Source organism: Girardinichthys multiradiatus, chromosome 4 (assembly GCF_021462225.1).
Source record: "Girardinichthys multiradiatus isolate DD_20200921_A chromosome 4, DD_fGirMul_XY1, whole genome shotgun sequence".
Lineage (NCBI taxonomy): Eukaryota > Metazoa > Chordata > Actinopteri > Cyprinodontiformes > Goodeidae > Girardinichthys > Girardinichthys multiradiatus.
In genome coordinates this window covers 25887149-25907347 of record NC_061797.1, presented here as the reverse complement: position 1 = coordinate 25907347, position 20199 = coordinate 25887149, and the positions used below count along the sequence as shown (strand labels likewise).

The 20199-nt window shown below is 39.6% G+C and overlaps 2 protein-coding genes across 2 annotated transcripts in view; both read right to left on the bottom strand.

Moving 5' to 3' along the window:
- The window catches only part of rras2 (RAS related 2), a 40301-nt gene extending 36111 nt beyond the window's left edge, over nucleotides 1–4190 (bottom strand). Inside the window, exon 1 of the mRNA XM_047363023.1 lies at nucleotides 3088–4190. Coding sequence (XP_047218979.1) covers nucleotides 3088–3189 — 102 coding nt within the window. The 5' untranslated portion in view covers nucleotides 3190–4190. The remainder of the gene's footprint in view (nucleotides 1–3087) is intronic.
- Nucleotides 4191–5686: 1496 nt separating this feature from the next.
- Nucleotides 5687–19584, bottom strand: copb1 (COPI coat complex subunit beta 1). The gene is made up of 22 exons (XM_047363022.1): nucleotides 19457–19584; nucleotides 17149–17303; nucleotides 16742–16971; nucleotides 16247–16416; nucleotides 16044–16158; nucleotides 15868–15960; nucleotides 15633–15770; nucleotides 15395–15514; nucleotides 15176–15283; nucleotides 13786–13932; nucleotides 13526–13671; nucleotides 11311–11407; nucleotides 11040–11200; nucleotides 10804–10924; nucleotides 10485–10712; nucleotides 7620–7799; nucleotides 7241–7385; nucleotides 7034–7153; nucleotides 6809–6954; nucleotides 6581–6670; nucleotides 6174–6329; nucleotides 5687–5932 (listed from the first exon to the last, which is right to left on the bottom strand). Exons 2-22 carry the CDS (start codon nucleotides 17237–17239, stop codon nucleotides 5873–5875), a joined length of 2862 nt encoding a protein of 953 aa, XP_047218978.1. The 5' UTR covers nucleotides 17240–17303; nucleotides 19457–19584; the 3' UTR covers nucleotides 5687–5872.
- Between the last annotated feature and the right edge of the window lie 615 nt (nucleotides 19585–20199).

Sequence of the window (20199 nt, the reverse complement as noted above, 5' to 3'; positions counted from 1 at the left end):
CATTCAAGAATGAGCTCTCAACTTGGTGCCTGTGCCTGTCAACTCTCCTAAGAGGATTCCCGAGTTTTTAATGCTTGCTGTGCAATATTAAGTACAGATATTATTTGTACCATTCTTTGACCAGCACTGACATTTCTGGGATGATTGTAAGTAACGCCACAAGGCAGTTTTACACAAGTGAGAAGATGATGTTACCACATTAGGATGCTAGATCAAGAGAAATGTCTCATGTGCGGGGTTAAATGATTCTCTAGTTTAGGTCAGTATAGCAAAAAGCTATTGCTTTTGACTTTGTATGCAGTTAATGAGCTTTTTGAACCCTCATTAGACACCCCACCCCCATAACCTCAACACCCCACCATCCACCCCAAACCCCCCACCCTGAAACGAGTGCTAGCCCACTATTGTCAGTGTGGAGACATGCAGCTGCCTGCTGTCTAGTCTACTGAAAGTGAGAAACATCATCAGTAACACAATGACAAACGAAGCAGGGGTTTGTGGTGCAGGGTCTGATAAAGACATGCAAAGCAAAGGCAACGCTTGTCGTCTCTTTCATGCAGTTTGTGTGTGGGCCAGTTGTAAAAGAGTCCACTCCTAAGTGTCTATTGTGGAAACCTGGAAGGTCAAAGTGAGTCAGGCTGAACCTGGAGTGTGCTGGAATTGAACCAGGGGTGGGTAGGCGGGGGACTATAAAACCAATGAAGTAATTGCATTTGAAGTAGGCATGGGTAGAGATACCATGGTTTCACAGGATCAAAGCATTTACAATGGAATTTAAAACAAAAATGTCTGAGGCAATATAGTCACTTTCATTTCAAAAAGGTTTTAGTAGATTCTACTGTTGTTAAACAGATACCCTATACTGATTTAAAGGTACAATAATGTCATCTAAATTGTTTTTTATTGTTATTCTATATCTCCAATACATAGATCTAAGCAAAAATATAGAAAAAAACCACCTTCTAAATTTAGTTGTAGTTTTCAAGTGCTTATTGGGTTGAATATTTAATATTTTTGCATTCTGCTTTTTATAGAGTAGCAAGTATAAAAAGCTTATATTAGCCAGATGATTAGTAGAGATGCATCAGTCAGATTTTTCTTGGACAGTAACGATAACCAGTTGTTTTTTTGTGCCAGAGCTGCCAATTCAGAATTTTCTGAGAAAAACAAGAGTTTTTCCAAATGCGCTACAAGTTCTCTTATGGAGGTAGTAGTTTTGAATCAAAATAAAATAAGGGCAGCTTTATGGACAAAAAGGGTGACAGTTGTTTAATGAATCTCATCTTTTTTTAATTAATTTTAACTATTGTTGAAGTTTGTTGTTTTGGTGTGCAGCATTTTAATCAACACCAGTTGTTTTTATATGTGCTATGTAAATAAAATTGATTTGACAATCAGGATTCATATTTTTCAAGATTTGACTTGCTAGATCATTGATCATAGTGGATCCAGAGAACAATGGTCGATTCTGATCTCTGTCGGATTTACTGGTGCATTTCTCTAAATCAGTCAGGCTATCTGCCTAGGGAGAGCCTGGACTACACTGCATAACAGGCATGCCACTCATAAGTTTGCCGGGTGTAGCTTTGAAACTGTGTTACCTTAATAAGAGTGAATATTGGAGCTCCTTTAGCATAACTGTCCATGTTAGTTTGTTTTTGGTTTTATTTTTGGAAATACTTTTAAACAGCTGAATTTGGCTTTCCCGTACATAACAAAACGTGTAAAAAAAAAACTTCATTCAGCCAGCTGGCTGGAAGTGCGCAGCAACAGGTGGGCGAGGGGCAGACGGACAGAATAAGGGCAGAGACAACTCTCCACTTATTGTGGCAACTTTAAACTGTAGGAACTGTATAATGGAACATTTCAGCAAATTTGAAACCATAACTTTTTAAAACCTTGGGACATCTCAATAGCAGTAATTGGCCAATACCTAGTTTTAGGGGGTAAGGTTAGTTTAATCTTGAACTATGTCGATCCTTTACTATTTTTGCAAACTGGAGGTGGCTGGAAACAAGTTAATCAGCAGCTCATGAAGGGCTGGACCTGATAACAAAAGTTAATCATCCTTAAGTGGACACTTTGCACAGCCTCTTTTACTCATTCAACCCAGATCAGTGTTGTTCCAGGTAGCCAACATGGTTTGGGCTTCGTACTGGCCCAAATACAGCCAAGCAGAGAAGTTAGGGAGGGGGAAAGACAACACTGTCCAGGAATGGCATGAATAACAGCAAAGATACTGTGATCCATGTCCAGGCCCAGAAGATGAGACTGGACACGATCTGCATAGCTTCAGATCCACCACAGGCTGGTCCGTTTTCGGTCCAAACGTGGGTGCTTGGTCCGTTTCTCGGCCCAATACCCTCCATGGAAACACATCCAAAACTTTTTGACCAAATGTGGCTAACCCTGCAGAAGCAGAGCAAACCTGGGCTACCAGCAGTGAAGTGAAGCCAGACCGCAGCCAAGCATGCCGACACTTAACGTAAGATGGACGAATTTAACGCACTTTCTTGGTTATAAAAAATACATAGAAGTACGCAGTCCGTTATCATTTTGTTTTATTCTACTTAACTTGTAAAAACTGTTATTTGGATAACTTTTTTTTCTTTCTGTGTCCCTTTGACACATTTAAATTTTAAGTTATCCGCTAGTTGGGACAATGCAGCATGAACTCATGATCTGCTTCTTTGCGTCTATTAAATAAAAGAAAAAGATATAGGACATCTGAGCCATGCACACCCTGTTTTCTTTCTCTTCTCAATGGAGCCTATATGAACTGCAAAGTGGAAGAAGCGTTCTCCGAAATCATCGCTTTAAAGTGACAGCCGTCTTCCCCTGTTTAGATCTTACCCTCTGGTTCTAAAATCTTCGCGTTGACCCGTTTCAGGCCTCGGTAAAGTACTGAAGAGAACAGACCCGGTATCCATGCACTGTTATCCCGTGACTGGCCTCCCCCAATCTCTGTCCCCGTTATTTCATCGTGTTTTGTTTTTTTTTTGTTTTTGTTTTTTCGGATAAGCTGGGAATTTAAAACCAAGGCTTTTTTTTTTTTTTTTTAAAAGGGACGCTTTTGTCGCAACTGACCTGAATAAACTGGATAGTCAAGGCTGATTTCCCGACGCCTCCGCCTCCGACCACGACCAGACGGTACTTCTCCTGCACCGAGCCGTCCTTCCAGCCAGCCATCGAGGACACTTCGCGTCGCTGCCGCCGCTGCTGCCGAAACACCAGTGAGCAGCAAACACCCACTTTCCTCCAGTAAAGCTGAAGAAGACGAGGCCCTGCAGTGGAGGCACCGGAGCGCAGACAAGGGGGCAGGCCCGGGTCCGCGCTGGGATAACTCGTCAGTGTAGTCCGTTCAGTGCTCGGGTGACGATGGGAGAAGGATGGAGGAGTTACGGCCGCCTGTCCATACGCCTGACCGCTTCCCAGCCTCGACAACACTGCGATGTTCAAGACGTGGGTCCGAAACTGGGAGTAATCGTACAGTCCAATACCAATGTCTGCCGCCAGGGGCACTGGAGACTCCCTCTGACACGCTCAAACACTCTGCAGCCCTGTCCTAATATCATGCGCCCAGCAGTCATATTCATGTCCCTAAACACGTTTTTGTTTTTTTTTCTTCCTTACTCTGCATTAATCATTTATTTAAATATAAAGCAATATAAAATCCGAGTTGACAACTTTGGAGCAGAGCTTGGAGTGAGACAGGGATTGACCTTTGAAAACCTGTAATGAATACATTTTAGCTGGAATGGTAGCTTCAACTCTGGGTCACGATGAAGGTTGAAATGCTAAACTGCAACAGGTTTGTTGCCCTGATATTAAAGGAAAATATTCACAAAAATAAACTTATATACCGATCAAGAAGCTGCTCATAAGTCGACAAACAGTTTCATCCCATGATCTTTATTTTGTGTGCTTGGTCAACATGCCAAGTTTCATTTATCTGTGACCAGAGGATTGTAGATTTCCTGTAGGGATAAAGCTTTAAGGCGTTCTTGTTTGAACTAATTTTTACTTAATCGTTTTATTCACTAACCAACAATGTAAAAAAAAAAAAAAAAAAGCGGTACATTTTCCTGTCAGAAAAGTAAAAATGAAAATTGCCAATGTGTTTAGCAGGACCAATTATAAACAGCAGTGTTGGGAAAAGAGGGTGCGGGATTTTTTTTTTCTTTGACAGCGAGCACTGTCTTTATATGAAGTGAAATTTATTATTTCAAGGGGGCAAATTGAGAAATAAAAGGATAAAAAATAACTTTTTATTTTGGGGTCATTTGCTTTTTAAATTGATAACTAATACTTTTAATTCAGCAATTATTCTGAGTCTAAAAATCAGTTATTTTGTATTACTCAATTATATGTAGCACCACATTGTTTAAATAGTTTGAAAAGATAGGAACAAAAGAAAAAGCACAATAAAGATTTACTGATCCTTGTACAGCAAAAACATTACCCATTTGCGAAATAAGTAATATTTTTTAGGAAACATTAAAGCTAAGACATATCTAGGCTTTTACAAATGGCTTGTCACTGAAAGCTATATAATACAACAGATATGTTTAGGCGTTACCATCATACCACATAACCAATAGACAACAGCTTTCAAGTCTATTTTTAGGTATGTGGTACTGCTGCTCTTCAAAGCATCGTCAGTAACCTAAATTCACCTCGAATATAGGACTGAAACTGTTATGTAAGACTAAACTTTGCATCAGTGTAAAAGCAGTTTGTATGTCAGAGAACCATGTGCCATATTATGACACATCATGTGCCTACCTTTAACAATTCCTCTGCTGTAATAACTGTAGCGCCACCCAGTGTCGAGAGACTGCCACTGTCCTAACATTGTTTTAGCCAAATTCATATTTAATCAGTTAGTGTTGCAAGAGCATGTCCAGCGTGTGTTTAAATAACTTAACGTTTGGTTAACAAATCTAAAATATATATATGCTGAGGTTTATTAGAATAAAATGCAATTATTTTGGTCAAGAATAAGTAATCTAGTTTAAAGTGCAAAATATTTCTCAAAGACAGTTGTTTTAAATAAACCAACGCAGTTTGTTCAGCCTTTCTTGAAGTGACACTCACCCATAAAGACTGACATATACACTAATTATATCTTTTAACACAGAGGCTGGAGTGCTGCAGAGCTGCCAGGCGGCCCACTGTTTATTTTCCCAGCTGAAGTTCTGACCTCAAAGCAACCTTGCTGTCTTTATCCAACCCCCTGGAGGGGCAGATTCTCCAGATAACCCAACTGTATGCGCAAGGCTGTGACCCCATGGACTGGCAGGCTCCCAGAAATGTACCTTTACTCGTGAATTATAAACAGGAGGGCAAGTGGAACATTGACACCTGGGCAAAAGCCATCTCAATCTCATTAACACAATGACAATAAAACTTGCAATTACTGATTTTATTCTAAGCAACTGCAATATATGATTCCTAGTTTAGTTTATGTCTTGCATATGTATTTTAGTCCCTGTGGGGGTACCAATGGGACAAATACCAATTGGTTTCACGCTGTGTGAGATATCACAAGAGGAATGTGAGGAATTCTAATTAGTACCAGGAGTTATGGAGCTAAACACAGTCCCATCACTTAAAGGGCACTACTACCTTTAGGCAACAGACCATTCTCTGGAATCTGTTACAAACAATTAATAAGAGGCGATTCTAACTTCAATATACATGTTTATTGAAAATTAACAAGGACAGAGAAATGAAAACAGATGTAGTTTTTAGAGAGAAATTTAAAAAAAGAACAGAGGGGACAAAAGCAGCAGATTTACTGACAGTATTTGCTTCTTAATCAGGGAGATGTAAAGGTGGTAAGACAGATGATAACAGTAAAGCAGTCTTATCAGATATTAGCCTTTTTTTGAGATAGGTTGATCTTATCACCAAGGCTCAGGGCCATTCCCTGTGGAAAGAAAAGATTTATTACAACACAGACAGAACAAGAACATGAAAGACAATCCTAAAAAAAAAAAGTAGGACATTCTTAAATTTCTTATTTGTGCCCATTTCTACACTGAATTATTACATTAATAATAATCTTTAAGATAAATCATCTACATGGTAAGCATTCAGGGCCAATAAATTCAGCTGAGCTTTTAGTTCCCAGATTTTTACCAACTCTGTGCCCGGCAGCTGGGACCCACCTGACTTTTGGCCCGGATGCGTATGTGTCCGTTGACGGGTGCGTCAGGCCCCAGGTGGATGGGCTTCTCGATGCTGACATTAGCCAGAGCATCTTCTCCAAAGATGGAGCGAGCATACAGGTTGGCAGCCATGAAGCCGCAAAAGCCAGAGAGTGCCTGGTTTATTTCATAAAACAACAGGGAAGAAAATTAGTACTAAAAACTATTCTGAGATGACAAATTAGTATAATTATGTAAAATGAACAGCTAAGGGATGAACCAGTGATTATAGAAGAGATTACTAGCAAGTAAAAATACAAACAACCAAAAAAAGTATTATGTCCTTTAAAATCAATAATGACAAAAAAACCCACAGTGCAGCAGCAGACAAAAAGCCTGTTATGAGTTATATATTTATAGTAACTGACCTTTTCAGGTGTCAAACACTTCATGTTAGTAGACCTGAGGATATGCTGTAGATATTCATTGAGATCAATGATGTTGGTGTTTACTGTCACCTACAAAACAGATTATAAACCATAAACCATTGTACATTTCTTAAATATTAGCAATTGTTAAATGCAAATAACATGAAATAGGATAAAAGAAACTGATCAAATTTCCAGAAGCTGGTGAAGCAGGAAAGCAAAGCTTACCTTGTTTTCCCACTCAAACTCCGCCCACATCTGTCTGAACTCTGCATCTGTGCAGGAGGCCGGCTGGATGTAATCCATGATGTCAATATGAATGTCGCTAAGGACAACGCAGTTCCTGTCGCTAGCAGCTCCAGACACATCATAGACTGGAAAAAAAAGGTACCAAACAAATTAAAAACATTACACCAGCAAAAGCAAATTAATTTTCTGATGTTACTCTCTTACCAATGTTGCCGAATATAATCCCATTCTCAGTAGAGGCTACCTTGACATTAGCCTTAATGTTTGCAAAATCATGAGGGGCCAGAGTCAGAGGTGAAGGTTTTTCAACCAACTTGAGATCCCCTGAGGAATAAAATAAAAAGCTCAGCTTAGAATAAAACCACAGGGACAGAAGACAAAATCATTGAGAAGGAAATGAAGAAGACAAACCTAAAGTGGCCAACTCAAGAGTGCAGTTCTGAAGAGTGTCGCTTGTTTGGTTGACCACCAGCACGTCCAGCACAATGTCATACTGGTTAACATGGACATAGGCTTCAGCATACACTGGGTCTGAGAAGCCAGTCAGCTGGGTCACCTAGTTTTGACAAATATACATTTAATCATCATTTTTGATGCAACTACTGAAACATATTTCAAATCATTCATTTTGAGCAGGTTCTGTTAATAGTTAATGAATTTTAAAACAATGTCTTTAAAAGAAATTGTACAAAAACAACAGAGCCCTCTGCGGTAAATAAATAGATAGGTTAGCCTTGGTAGCATGTTTTGTTACCCTCTTTATGCTGCTCTGCAGAGCTTGGTAGCTTACCTTGTTGAGTTTTGAAGCTAGCGGGTCCGCAGCCTCCTTCCTCTGAGTGTTACCCATGGCAGCCAGCAGGCTGAGCTGAAACTGATCCTCCTTGGAGGTCATCTCGTTTTTGGCTGTGAGCTGCATGAAGGAGATCGGGTCGTCCGCTTGCACCGTCACGTTTCGTTTCTCGGATTCTTTCTGTGATTAGGAAAAGAACACATTAGAGATTCATCTTTATTTCTATGATGATCGGAGCTCTTAAAAATACTTTGTCATTACTTAAATTAGCAGATGTGTCCAAACATTTCAGTTATACTCTAAAATTACACAAAGTGTTTGTTCAAACATTAGACTGGTGCAGCAGATACTTGGATGATGATAGCTGAAATACTGCTTTTATCACTTCTTACTTCCTATTAATCTATATTATCATCTATCACAACAATCCTACAGTGTGTGAGCTTTGTTATAGTTAGCAACCAGGAATTATATTAAAACAAACTGGTTACAGATGTTGCTTTTGTGTTATAAACAGAAAACGCTTCAGTGATTATGTTCTTGTCACTAAGAAGTCAATAAATCTGGTTTACAATTAAAGCCTGTGAAAAAAATGATTGTAAATTCTCATATTTTGTGACCAGACCTGCTGAAGGAGTTTAATTCGAGAGCATGGCTGTATAAAATGACACCACCTTATTTTCTCCGATTCATGTAAAAGCTGGAGAAATTTTCAACCCTATTTTGTCAGTCTTAACTCCCAACATGTTGATGCAATCTACAGGTCCTTCTCAAAATATTAGCATATTGTGATAAAGTTAATTATTTTTCATAATGTCATGATGAAAATTTAACATTCATATATTTTAGATTCATTGCACACTAACTGAAATATTTCAGGTCTTTTATTCTCTTAATACGGATGATTTTGGCATACAGCTCATGAAAACCCAAAATTCCTATCTCACAAAATTAGCATATCATTAAAAGGGTCTCTAAACGAGCTATGAACCTAATCATCTGAATCAACGAGTTAACTCTAAACACCTGCAAAAGATTCCTGAGGCCTTTAAAACTCCCAGCCTGGTTCATCACTCAAAACCCCAATCATGGGTAAGACTGCCGACCTGACTGCTGTCCAGAAGGCCACTATTGACACCCTCAAGCAAGAGGGTAAGACACAGAAAGACATTTCTGAACGAATAGGCTGTTCCCAGAGTGCTGTATCAAGGCTCCTCAGTGGGAAGTCTGTGGGAAGGAAAAAGTGTGGCAGAAAACGCTGCACAACGAGAAGAGGTGACCGGACCCTGAGGAAGATTGTGGAGAAGGGCCGATTCCAGACTTTGGGGGACCTGCAGAAGCAGTGGACTGAGTCTGGAGTAGAAACATCCAGAGCCACCGTGCACAGGCGTGTGCAGGAAATGGGCTACAGGTGCCGCATTCCCCAGGTCAAGCCACTTTTGAACCAGAAACAGCGGCAGAAGCGCCTGACCTGGGCCACAGAGAAGCAGCACTGGACTGTTGCTCAGTGGTCCAAACTACTTTTTTCGGATGAAAGCAAATTCTGCATGTCATTCGGAAATCAAGGTGCCAGAGTCTGGAGGAAGACTGGGGAGAAGGAAATGCCAAAATGCCAGAAGTCCAGTGTCAAGTACCCACAGTCAGTGATGGTCTGGGGTGCCGTGTCAGCTGCTGGTGTTGGTCCACTGTGTTTTATCAAGGGCAGGGTCAATGCAGCTAGTTATCAGGAGATTTTGGAGCACTTCATGCTTCCATCTGCTGAAAAGCTTTATGGAGATGAAGATTTCATTTTTCAGCACGACCTGGCACCTGCTCACAGTGCCAAAACCACTGGTAAATGGTTTACTGACCATGGTATCATTGTGCTCAATTGGCCTGCCAACTCTCCTGACCTGAACCCCATAGAGAATCTGTGGGATATTGTGAAGAGAACGTTGAGAGACTCAAGACCCAACACTCTGGATGAGCTAAAGGCCGCTATCGAAGCATCCTGGGCCTCCATAAGACCTCAGCAGTGCCACAGGCTGATTGCCTCCATGCCACGCCGCATTGAAGCAGTCATTTCTGCAAAAGGATTCCCGACCAAGTATTGAGTGCATAACTGTACATGATTATTTGAAGGTTGATGTTTTTTGTGTTAAAAACACTTTTCTTTTATTGGTCGGATGAAATATGCTAATTTTGTGAGATAGGAATTTTGGGTTTTCATGAGCTGTATGCCAAAATCATCCGTATTAAGACAATAAAAGACCTGAAATATTTCAGTTAGTGTGCAATGAATCTAAAATATATGAATGTTAAATTTTCATCATTACATTATGGAAAATAATGAACTTTATCACAATATGCTAATATTTTGAGAAGCACCTGTATATCTATCATACATTCTCATTTAGTAATATTATCAAAGACTTAATAAGAAGTGAATCACTTGAAATAACTCGTTATTGTAAAATGTTAATTTTAAAACAAATGAATATTGAGCTAAAAAAAATCCATCCCTCAACAAAACAAAGATGTTGCTGTAACCATAAATTCATGTTTAAATCTACTAAAAATCCTCCTCTTCTACTTGGCATTATAAGGATATTAATTTCTTTCTTTTCATAATTTGCGTTGTGTGTTCCTACTGATCCTTTTACCTGTATTTTACTCTTTTTTTTTTGTTTTTTTCTATTCTTTTCTTTATTTCTGTACCTGTTTAATGTGCAGCATGTTGGTCTGTCTTTGCTTTTTTTAAATGTCCATTACAAATCAAGTTGACTTGGCATAACAACAAGAACAGGAAAATTAGATTTCACCCACAGCTGATGATAGAGAGGAGATTAAATACCGAGTTCAGCCCAGTGACTCAACCATCATTACCTTCTGTGACAGCTTCTCCTCCTCCAGCCTGACGGTGAGCATATGCGACAGGGATCTGCGGCACTCCTTGTTGAAAATGTCATTCATAAGCGGTGAGCATTCTGACAGAACCTTCAGGCACAATGAGATGCGCTCCACATCATCATCTGTAATTGGCTTCTTGGGCAGGGAGGACTTGCCCAGGTGCAGCACGGTGACCATGATCAGCATGGCTTCAGCAACAAACGACTGAAGATTCACAGAAAGAGGTTGGTGATTAGAGAAACAACCTGAGGATTTGAAGGGGGATATGAATGGCTTTACAAGCAGAGTTGATTACATTTTGTTTCTTTTTGTCTTGAACAATTGCAACATAACGCAGGGCCAATTTGGTGAGTGTTGTGGCCAAGGAAGCTCCCACAAAGAAGTCTCCATCCATAAGGAATCCTCGGAGTGGTGGTCTGGGAAAAAAAGATACTGACTGAGATATATGGAAAACTCAAAAAACCTGAAAAAAAAATCTGTATTAATATTGTTAGCTTGTGATACAATTAATTTACAGAGTGCATTTTTTACCTGTCCTCTTCTTTCTTTGAAGGCCTGGAGGAGCTCAGGGCGCTCTGTGTCACATAGGTCCCCATCTCTGTCACCAACTTCTGAGCTGGAGCTGCACTTACCTCATCCTCTGGCTTCAGCTCGCCTGCTTCTTTCTTTATCTCATTCTCTACTATCGGGATCTGTCCAAATAAGTAACATGTCAAACATCGAGGTCAATTTTAATATAGCTAAAAAAAAAGACCATATCCTATCGGTAGTAACTCATAGAGATATCAATAAACAAACGTACCTCTCCCAGAGACCTGCGTACTTCAGTCATCACATTCTGGATGTCTTCCTTAGTGCTACAGTATTCTCCTAAGATCCAAAGTGCTCCCCTGTAAATCCTGGAACAAAGAATTGGTGACAAAGGTCACAAACATTCACAATGCTGCACAGATGATGTGAACTCCCCTGCTTAAAAACAGAAAAAAAAAAAAACAGGTCTGTTGATTAAATAATTGTTCAACAACACAAGTGTGAACTGAATTTCATAAAGTAGCAGTTTCTGAACTGCAGTCTTAGAGAACAGCTATGGTCATTAGCAGTTAATTTCCATATGGTTTAAGTATTGTGCTAAATACACTGCTCAAAAAAAATAAAGGGAACACTCAAATAACACATCTTAGATCTGAATGAATGAAATATTCTCATTGAATACTTTGTTCTGTACAAAGTTGAATGTGCTGACAACAAAATCACACAAAAATCATCAATGGAAATCAAATTTATTAACCAATGGAGGCCTGGATTTGGAGTCACACACAAAATTAAAGTGGAAAAACACACTACAGGCTGATCCAACTTTGATGTAATGACCTTAAAACAAGTCAAAATGAGGCTCAGTATTGTGTGTGGCCTCCACGTGCCTGTATGACCTCCCTACAACGCCTGGGCATGATCCTGATGAGACGGCGGATGGTCTCCTGAGGGATCTCCTCCCAGACCTGGACCAAAGCATCCGCTACCTCATGTACAGTCTGTGGTGCAACGTGACGTTGGTGGATGGAGCGAGACATGATGTCCCAGATGTGCTCAATTGGATTCAGCCAGTCCATAGCTTCAATGTCTTCATCTTGCAGGAACTGCTGACACACTCCAGCCACATGAGGTCTAGCATTGTCCTGCATTAGGAGGAACCCAGGGCCAACCGCACCAGCATATGGTCTCACAAGGGGTCTGAGGATCTCATTTCGGTACCTAATGGCAGTCAGGCTACCTCTGGCGACCACACCATTACTGACCCACTGCCAAACCGGTCATGCTGAAGGATGTTGCAGGCAGCAGATCGCTCTCCACAGTGTCTCCAGACTCTGTAACGTCTGTCACATGTGCTCAGTGTGAACCTGCTTTCATCTGTGAAGAGCACAGGGCGCCAGTGGCGAATTTGCCGATCCTGGTGTTCTCTGGCAAATGCCAAGCGTCCTGCACGGTGTTGGACTGTGAGCACAACCCCCATTTGTGGACGTCGGGCCTTCATACCATCCTCATGGAGTCGGTTTCTAACCGTTTGTACAGATACATGCACATTTGTGGCCTGCTGGAGGTCATTTTGCAGGGCTCTGGCAGAGCTCCTCCTGTTCCTCCTTGCACAAAGGTGGAGGTAGCAGTCCTGCTGCTGGGTTGTTGCCCTCCTACGGCCTCCTCCATGTCTCCTGGTGTACTGGCCTGTCTCCTGGTAGCGCCTCCAGGCTCTGGACACTACGCTGACAGACACAGCAAACCTTCTTGCCACAGCTCGCATTGATGTGCCATCCTGGATGAGCTGCACTACCTGAGCCACTTGTGTGGGTTGTAGAGTCCGTCTCATGCTACCACGAGTGTGAAAGCACCACCAACATTCAAAAGTGAACAAAACATCAGCCAGAAAGCATAGGTACTGAGAAGTGGTCTGTGGTCCCCACCTGCAGAACCACTCCTTTATTAAGTGTGTCTTGCTAATCACCAAAGATTTCCCCCTGTTGTCTATTCCATTTACACAACATCATGTGAAATTGATCGTCAATCAGTGTTGCTTCCTGAGTGGACAGTTTGATTTCACAGAAGTTTGATTTACTTGGAGTTATATTGTGTTGTTTAAGTGTTCCCTTTATTTTTTTGAGCAGTGTATATACTCTGGGCTTGGTTGGGGCTCATTTTACATGAATTACTGCATCAACTCGGCGTGGCATGCTGGACAACTGTCAAGTCAGCAGTCTTCCCCATGATTTTATTATTAGCCATGTCAACATTTCTGTATTAAAAATACATTCTTATTGATCTTTTAATATTCTAATCGCTGAAAAGCAGAGTTTCATCAGCTGTAAGCCATAATTATCATAAATAAAAAGCTTAAAATAAATCCCTCTGTGAAATGAATTTCTATAAAACAAGTTATCTGACCCGCCTTTTGTAACAATCAGATGATGAAACAATTAATCAAGGCTCCACATAGTAGACCAATAAATGTATTTCTGGAGCCTTACTTGACAGTTTTGATGGCATGAAACACTTCCAGCATCTTCTCAATGATCAGAGGTCTTAAGTTGTCAAACCTCTGGATGGCCTCCCTCACAAACTCCAGCACATCAGCAGCAGCTGCCTCATTAGTGTCACTCAGGAATTCCATCAGCTGGGAGTTAAAGCATCAAACAAAAACCTTCATTTGGGTGTCTGTTAAACTAATTATATACATGAAATACATTTCAGAGAGGATTTTCTCATGGTGCAAAGATAAGACACTCACCACAGGTATGACGTTAGCTGCCATGTCAGGGAAGCGCACGCTGCACGAGTGGAGAGTGCGAACCAGGAGCTGTCTGTACTTATCAGTGTCTTCGTGTTCTGTTACATTGTTCGTTTTAATCACCTCCTTCTTCAGAACAATCACCAACTAAAAAACACAGAGATGTCACAATATTTGCAAAACAGCCCAGCTTCTATCTGCCAGTGAAAAAACAAACAACAATCCTGGATTAAAAAAGGGCTTTAAAACCTACCTCTCATTCACAGAAAAGAACATCTTTCAAAGTTTCCAGGTTAAGCAAAATAGATATGGCTTAAGGAAATAGGACTTTTTTAGATATCGACAGGTACGTAACAACTTCACTGCTAATTGCAAAATTACAGGACTATCTGCAGCTGACACAGAATTTTACAAGATTTTAGAATCAGCAAACAGGTCAAAGTCAAATAAATTGATTTCGAAAATTTATACCGCTTTGTTTACAGCTGATAAAGACAATACACTATATAAAACAAGATTGGAAACATGAGGCAGTAGGTGTTATTTTAGAAGAAAGTTGACAGCATATTTGGAGAACCCAAAGGTCTTCAACTAGTTGCTCGTTCTGGAGAGAGCACTGCTGGAAAAACTTGGTGATGTATCTTAGGACTCCAGCCCAGAACAAATGTAAGAATGGGGCATTATGATGCTGGAGGCAGTGTGGTCCTGCAGAAGTCAATTATTATCACTGGTTTGGGGGGTATCCTAGACTGGCCACTTATTGGAGAAACATTCACAAAATCTTAAACCAAGTCTTTGGAATTGAAATAACGTTTAATTTTGTGACTCTTTACCTTTCTGATGTTGCTGTTCTGGAACAGAAAGCTGACAGGAAACTATTGCAAATCCTTTTAGTGGCGACCAAGAAAAATATTACTAGGAAATGGTTCAATCCAGCTACATTGGATGGTTGGTTGGATGTTACCCTGGAAATATTTAAGTTGGAAAAGCCAACCTATACCCTCAATATCCAAAGAGACAAGTTTGACTAAATATGGAACAAATGGATAAAGTATGTAACCCCGCTTACAGCTGGGTTTCTATAACCTTTTGTCATGAATCCCTCTCCTGACCGGTGAAAACTTTAACGCTGTTTCCTATGATATGCTCCCCACATTATGTTGTATATAGTTCCTATCTCTACCATTTGGACTAATCAAGATATTGGGACAAACCCTGTACTTGTAAGTTATATATATATATATATATATATATATATATCTATTTATATGACTGTTGACGACAATCGTATATATTATAAAAATGGAATATGTGGTTTCATGTAAATACATAGCTTTCCAAATACAAAAAAAATAAATAAATAAATAAATTACACTTTTTAAACACAGACCTCCTCCACATTACGAGATGAGACAAGGTCCAGAGCCAGCTGTAAGGTCTTCTTTCTGACTTCCAGGTCAGGAGTGGTGAGAACACGCAGGATGTCCATTACAAGGTCCTGGATTTAAAAAAGAAATATCCAAACAAATTAAACCACCTCATGTAACTACAAATATTTTGAATTTTAGAACAAAATTTTAGAAGAAAAATCATCCATAAATCACCCTACCTGAAGTACGCGCTCGTGAGTTGGATGATCCTTCAGTTCAATCAGACGATCGAGAACAATCAGTTTGACATTGTTGTCGCTCTCCTTAATGATCAAATCAATGTAACACTGTGCAGCAGCCTGGAGTCCAGCAAAACACAAATTATGTAAAATTCAAAAGCACCTCCAGTATGATTCAGCAGTGTATTAACTGTATTTGGTTTACTAAAGTTACATAGGTAAAAGGTTAAGGACGTACCTTAATGGCTGTGGGAGCACTGGAGAGAGTTACAAGAGTCCCAGCAGCTTCATACTTAACAGCTGGGCTAGAAGACTGCAGCAAGTTGTAGATGCAACGGATAAAACGGGCCCGCTCCGATGGGTTAGCATGGCAAACCTAGCACACGGAACAGCATACGCTCAAATAGTTATTTTTCTACTACAAGCTGGTTTTTCTCAGAACCAAAATTAGATAAACCGGCCTCTGGACCTACCTTGTAAATCAGCTCCACAATGACCAGCTGCAGGATGTCACCAAAAGTGTGAACTTGATCAATACATGTGCTGAGGTAATCCAGAGCTCGATCCTGTGGGGAGCGATGATGTAGCTTAGGTCTGCATAAACACTAGAACCTGCTGTAAAAGGACTGTGTGCTAACATGCTTCAAACCTGATCTGCATGAATCAGCATCATGAAAGCATTTCTCTTACAGCTGGCATCTTTTTCATTGACAAGAAAATCATGGATCAACTCTGGAGCGTCTGGGATGAGATGTTCAAAGTTCCTAAAATACACAAAGTAGTTAATTACTCACAAATAAACAATAGATAATAACATATGGAAAGGGCAACAAGATATCCCACTGTTGGTACCTATAGATGGTATAAATGGCCAGGACAGCATTTCGGCGGACGTAACTATGACGGTGCTCCAAGCAGGCCCGGATAGCCGGCATTAGAGGCTCAAGAAGCTCAGACTCCTTCAGCTTGCACAGGAAACGGAGAGTGGAGCCACGGATGAACTCATTGGGATGCTGCAGGTCCTGAAATTAAAAGAAATTCTTTAAATGATTACTGTTAATTTATGCTTTCATGTTTTAAATGCACAGAGAACCAAAGCAAAATGCTCCAAGCATAATATTAAAAATATTAATTGTTTATTAAATAAAATAATTTCAGCTAATTTTAGTTCAATACCTGAGATAAACTATATATCTTTGAGTAGGGAACAACTGAGCCAAAATCTTTAAGGTTTAAGGTTTGAATCCAGCGAGTCACAAAACTGTTAAACTACTGGAATCCAGATGTTATCTTGATATGACACCAAATCTTTATGAAAAATGAGGATTAAGATCACAGTGAGCTCACCTTCCTGTAAGCATCACAGACCAGGATCATTTCCTGAAGCAGCTTGCCATCTGGAGTTGTTTTGGGAACAATCTCCCAGAAAACCAGCAGCAGCTTTTTTATGGTGTGGTCTTGAAGTGGCAGCACAAAGCGAATAATGGTCATCAGCAGTCCAGGCAACTTCTCACCATTCAGGATCATGATGATGACCTTCTTCAGGGCTTCGGTTTTTGCTTTGATCTCTCCCTTTTCTAAAAGAGAAATGATGTTCATATTACCCACTTCATCTTAACATCAGATTATATAAACAAGCTACTTAAAAAATTATTAAATACATAGACTTAAATAGTCTGTTTTTATTTACTATAGGCAAATTAGGGCCTATCTTCCATAGCACAGGTTAGGAAGGCCATAATAAAAAGGTTTACCTAAATCTATTTTTAAGCTGACTTCAGAAGGGGGCTCCGAGTCAGAGGCAACATTGATCAAAGTGTAACAAACATTTTCTGCAGCCGTCATTTTGCTGCTGGGGTTTGAAGGCCTTTTAGAAGAATCCCCGTGGATGGAGCGGTCTATTAGATGCCTATATGAAAGAGAAACAACAGAAAGATCAGTAAAATATAAAGAAAACAGTCAAACAGTGTCATAAGTGCCATGAATGATCCTTACATTACAAAAAAAGGCATCAACACTAATTGACTAAAGTCTGAACAAAGAAATAAAACATAAATATAAAAGACCAATAATAATACAGAGTAAAAGATTGTGTAGTTGTATACAGCAGCAGCTGGGAAATGAAAGGCATGGAAAACCAATACTGTCAAGAACTGTTAATTAAATTGCCATGGATTGAGATGACAACATAACATTTCCACAACCGCATTCTTGGAACTGCAATGGTTCCTGGAAGAGATTACATATTAGATAACTAACATTTCAAATAATCATTTATAGTTAAATAACTATTTCCTAAATAGTCTTTTTACTTTTAAGAATGACTGTTAAAATACATTAAATGGAACAAAAAGCTTTGTAGTGCAATAGGGTTATAAAGACAAAACACAAATGGAAACCAAAAAACAAACAGCACAGCTCCACCAAATGTCATCAAAAATATGAGTGTAGGAATATCATGTTATGCATACATTTAAAACAACAGATCTAAAGTAAAAAAAAATTAATAATGAAAATAAATGATTTATATTCTTTTTTTTAGGTTTCTATTTCCAGTCTGGCAGGGTTCCCTGACTGTAACCTATTTTTTTAGGGTCTGGTCCTAATTATGCTTTTAAGCTGTTTAGGAGGCACTAAGTTGCTGCTATGGTTGAGTTGCAATCAGTGATTAAATTATCATAGAGCAGCAACACTTGTTTGTTTTGCAAAATATTTCAATCTAATAAATTGTAAGCAAGAATATATATTAAACTGAACATCATCACAACAATCCGAATCTAATCAAACTTGTAATACCAAAACATTCACTGGCCTAAAGTCATCATAAGTTAATCTTGAATATGCTTTTCAAAAGAGCTGTGAGGGACAGGTTCAACGGTTTATGTTCTTTACTTGAAACAAGGAGAGTTCACTTTATCTGAGGTTTTTTGTGCGATCCCAAACTTTCCCATTTGACATGTCAAAGTGACCTTGGCCCAGATCCTGTGCCAAGCATTGCTCTAGAATCTACTATTAACCTGTAAAGCTGCTTAAATTAAAACCATTAGTTGAAAAATGTAATATAAAATACAGGTCAGGAGTAAATGAATTATAGTTGGGCTTTGCTTAATGTTGCTCCATATGATGCTTCTGTGATTTGTAAGATCAGTGAATGTTGTCCAAAGATGAATGGAACCCTGAGGGATACATCTGATATATCTAAAAACACTTCTAGAGGTAACTCTGGAGGACTGCACAGATACAAGATCTGGACAAGCGGCCTTTTTCTAATATGCAGTTAAAAACATGTACAGAAGCACTGGATGTGGCCTTGGTACCAGGACCATTACTAAAGGTGACGGATGTGCCACATACACAAAACATTTGGACAAACTGTGTCGTCAGTTAAACACGTTTTCCATCGATTAAGGATGTTTATTCATGCTATCTTTAAGGCTGATATTAAACAGCACCTGATGGGATATCCCAATTAATCTTAGTGTATATGCTCATGTTTTCTTTACTTCACTTTTGTATGTTTTTATCTGTACCCATGTGATGTTATTGTGTTACACCTGGTCAGTTTACGAGTGGTTGCGTATGAAAGATTGCTAGCAATGCAGAATCTGGCACAATTACAATATATATGTCTTTATTTTTATGTTTTGATGAACAATAATTTTACCGTTGCTGCTATGACAATGTAAGGCGATGCAAAGCAATTGAGCAGCTGTTAGCAAAAGCAGCTAAAGTTATACAAGTGCAACTTGCCCTCTTTGCGACAAAATAAACAGCTGAATGGGGGGAAATATTAACGCACATCTTTAAACTATTCAGTTAGTTAGTTACACGGCTGATAAGACTATTGTTAGGATTTAAAATACATGACTCCGTCAGCCCCGTTAGCTAGTAGCAGCTTAGCATTCGTTCGGGATTGTAATGAAATGGAGGACGGTAACATTAGCTTATTGTCTTATATGTTAGCAAAAAACCAAAAAACAACACGAATGTTGGCTAAAAATAAGCTGTCTAGCCCACCTGTGACATGTATCGCCTTCTTAATGCCAAACTGCAGGTATTTACCTGTGTAAACGACCGAAGAGCTCCCGGTGGTGCGCTGTCTCGACCCTCCGCTTCTTCCTTCTGACGTGGAAGGCAGTTTCCTGAGCCACATCACTGCTACCGTGCGCCGCAAGGCTCAAACGCGCGAGGAAAATATAACCAAATTTAATTGAGCTATTTTTTTATATATCAGAAGGATACTCTACGACGTTTGCTTATATGTTCTTTTCTCAGAGTGGACTTTACACCCTTCTAGAGGGAACGAAATAGACAGATTCAACGGAAGAGAAAGTATGCAATTACATTCAACTCAAATCACAACAAAATCATCTCAAGAATATAAGGTCAGATTTGAAAATCCAATCACACGCAGTTTAATAAGTGTAACGTTATTTATATAGCACCTTTCAAGATAAAAATCAGAAAGTCCTTCAACAAAAAAGAAATTATTAATTACATCCACTGCAGTCGCTTTCAGCAGATCACTGTAAAAAGTTGACCATCGAAGGAAATTATGGAACCCCTCCATCCTGAGTAAGCACAGGAAAACAGTGGGGAGGAAGGACTCTATTCTTTCAGGAAGAAACTCAACCAGCTGGGGCCTGAAAGGACAGGAAAGAGACACAAACACACAAAAAAAGAGTGACAAAGATCTAAATCAAAGAAAAGAGGCAGCAATGGTGCAAATAATGCATACAAGGAGAGTGAAAACAGCAAAGAGGAGAGTTGGTCAGTGTGCCCACTGGCGGTTTAAGCCTATAAGA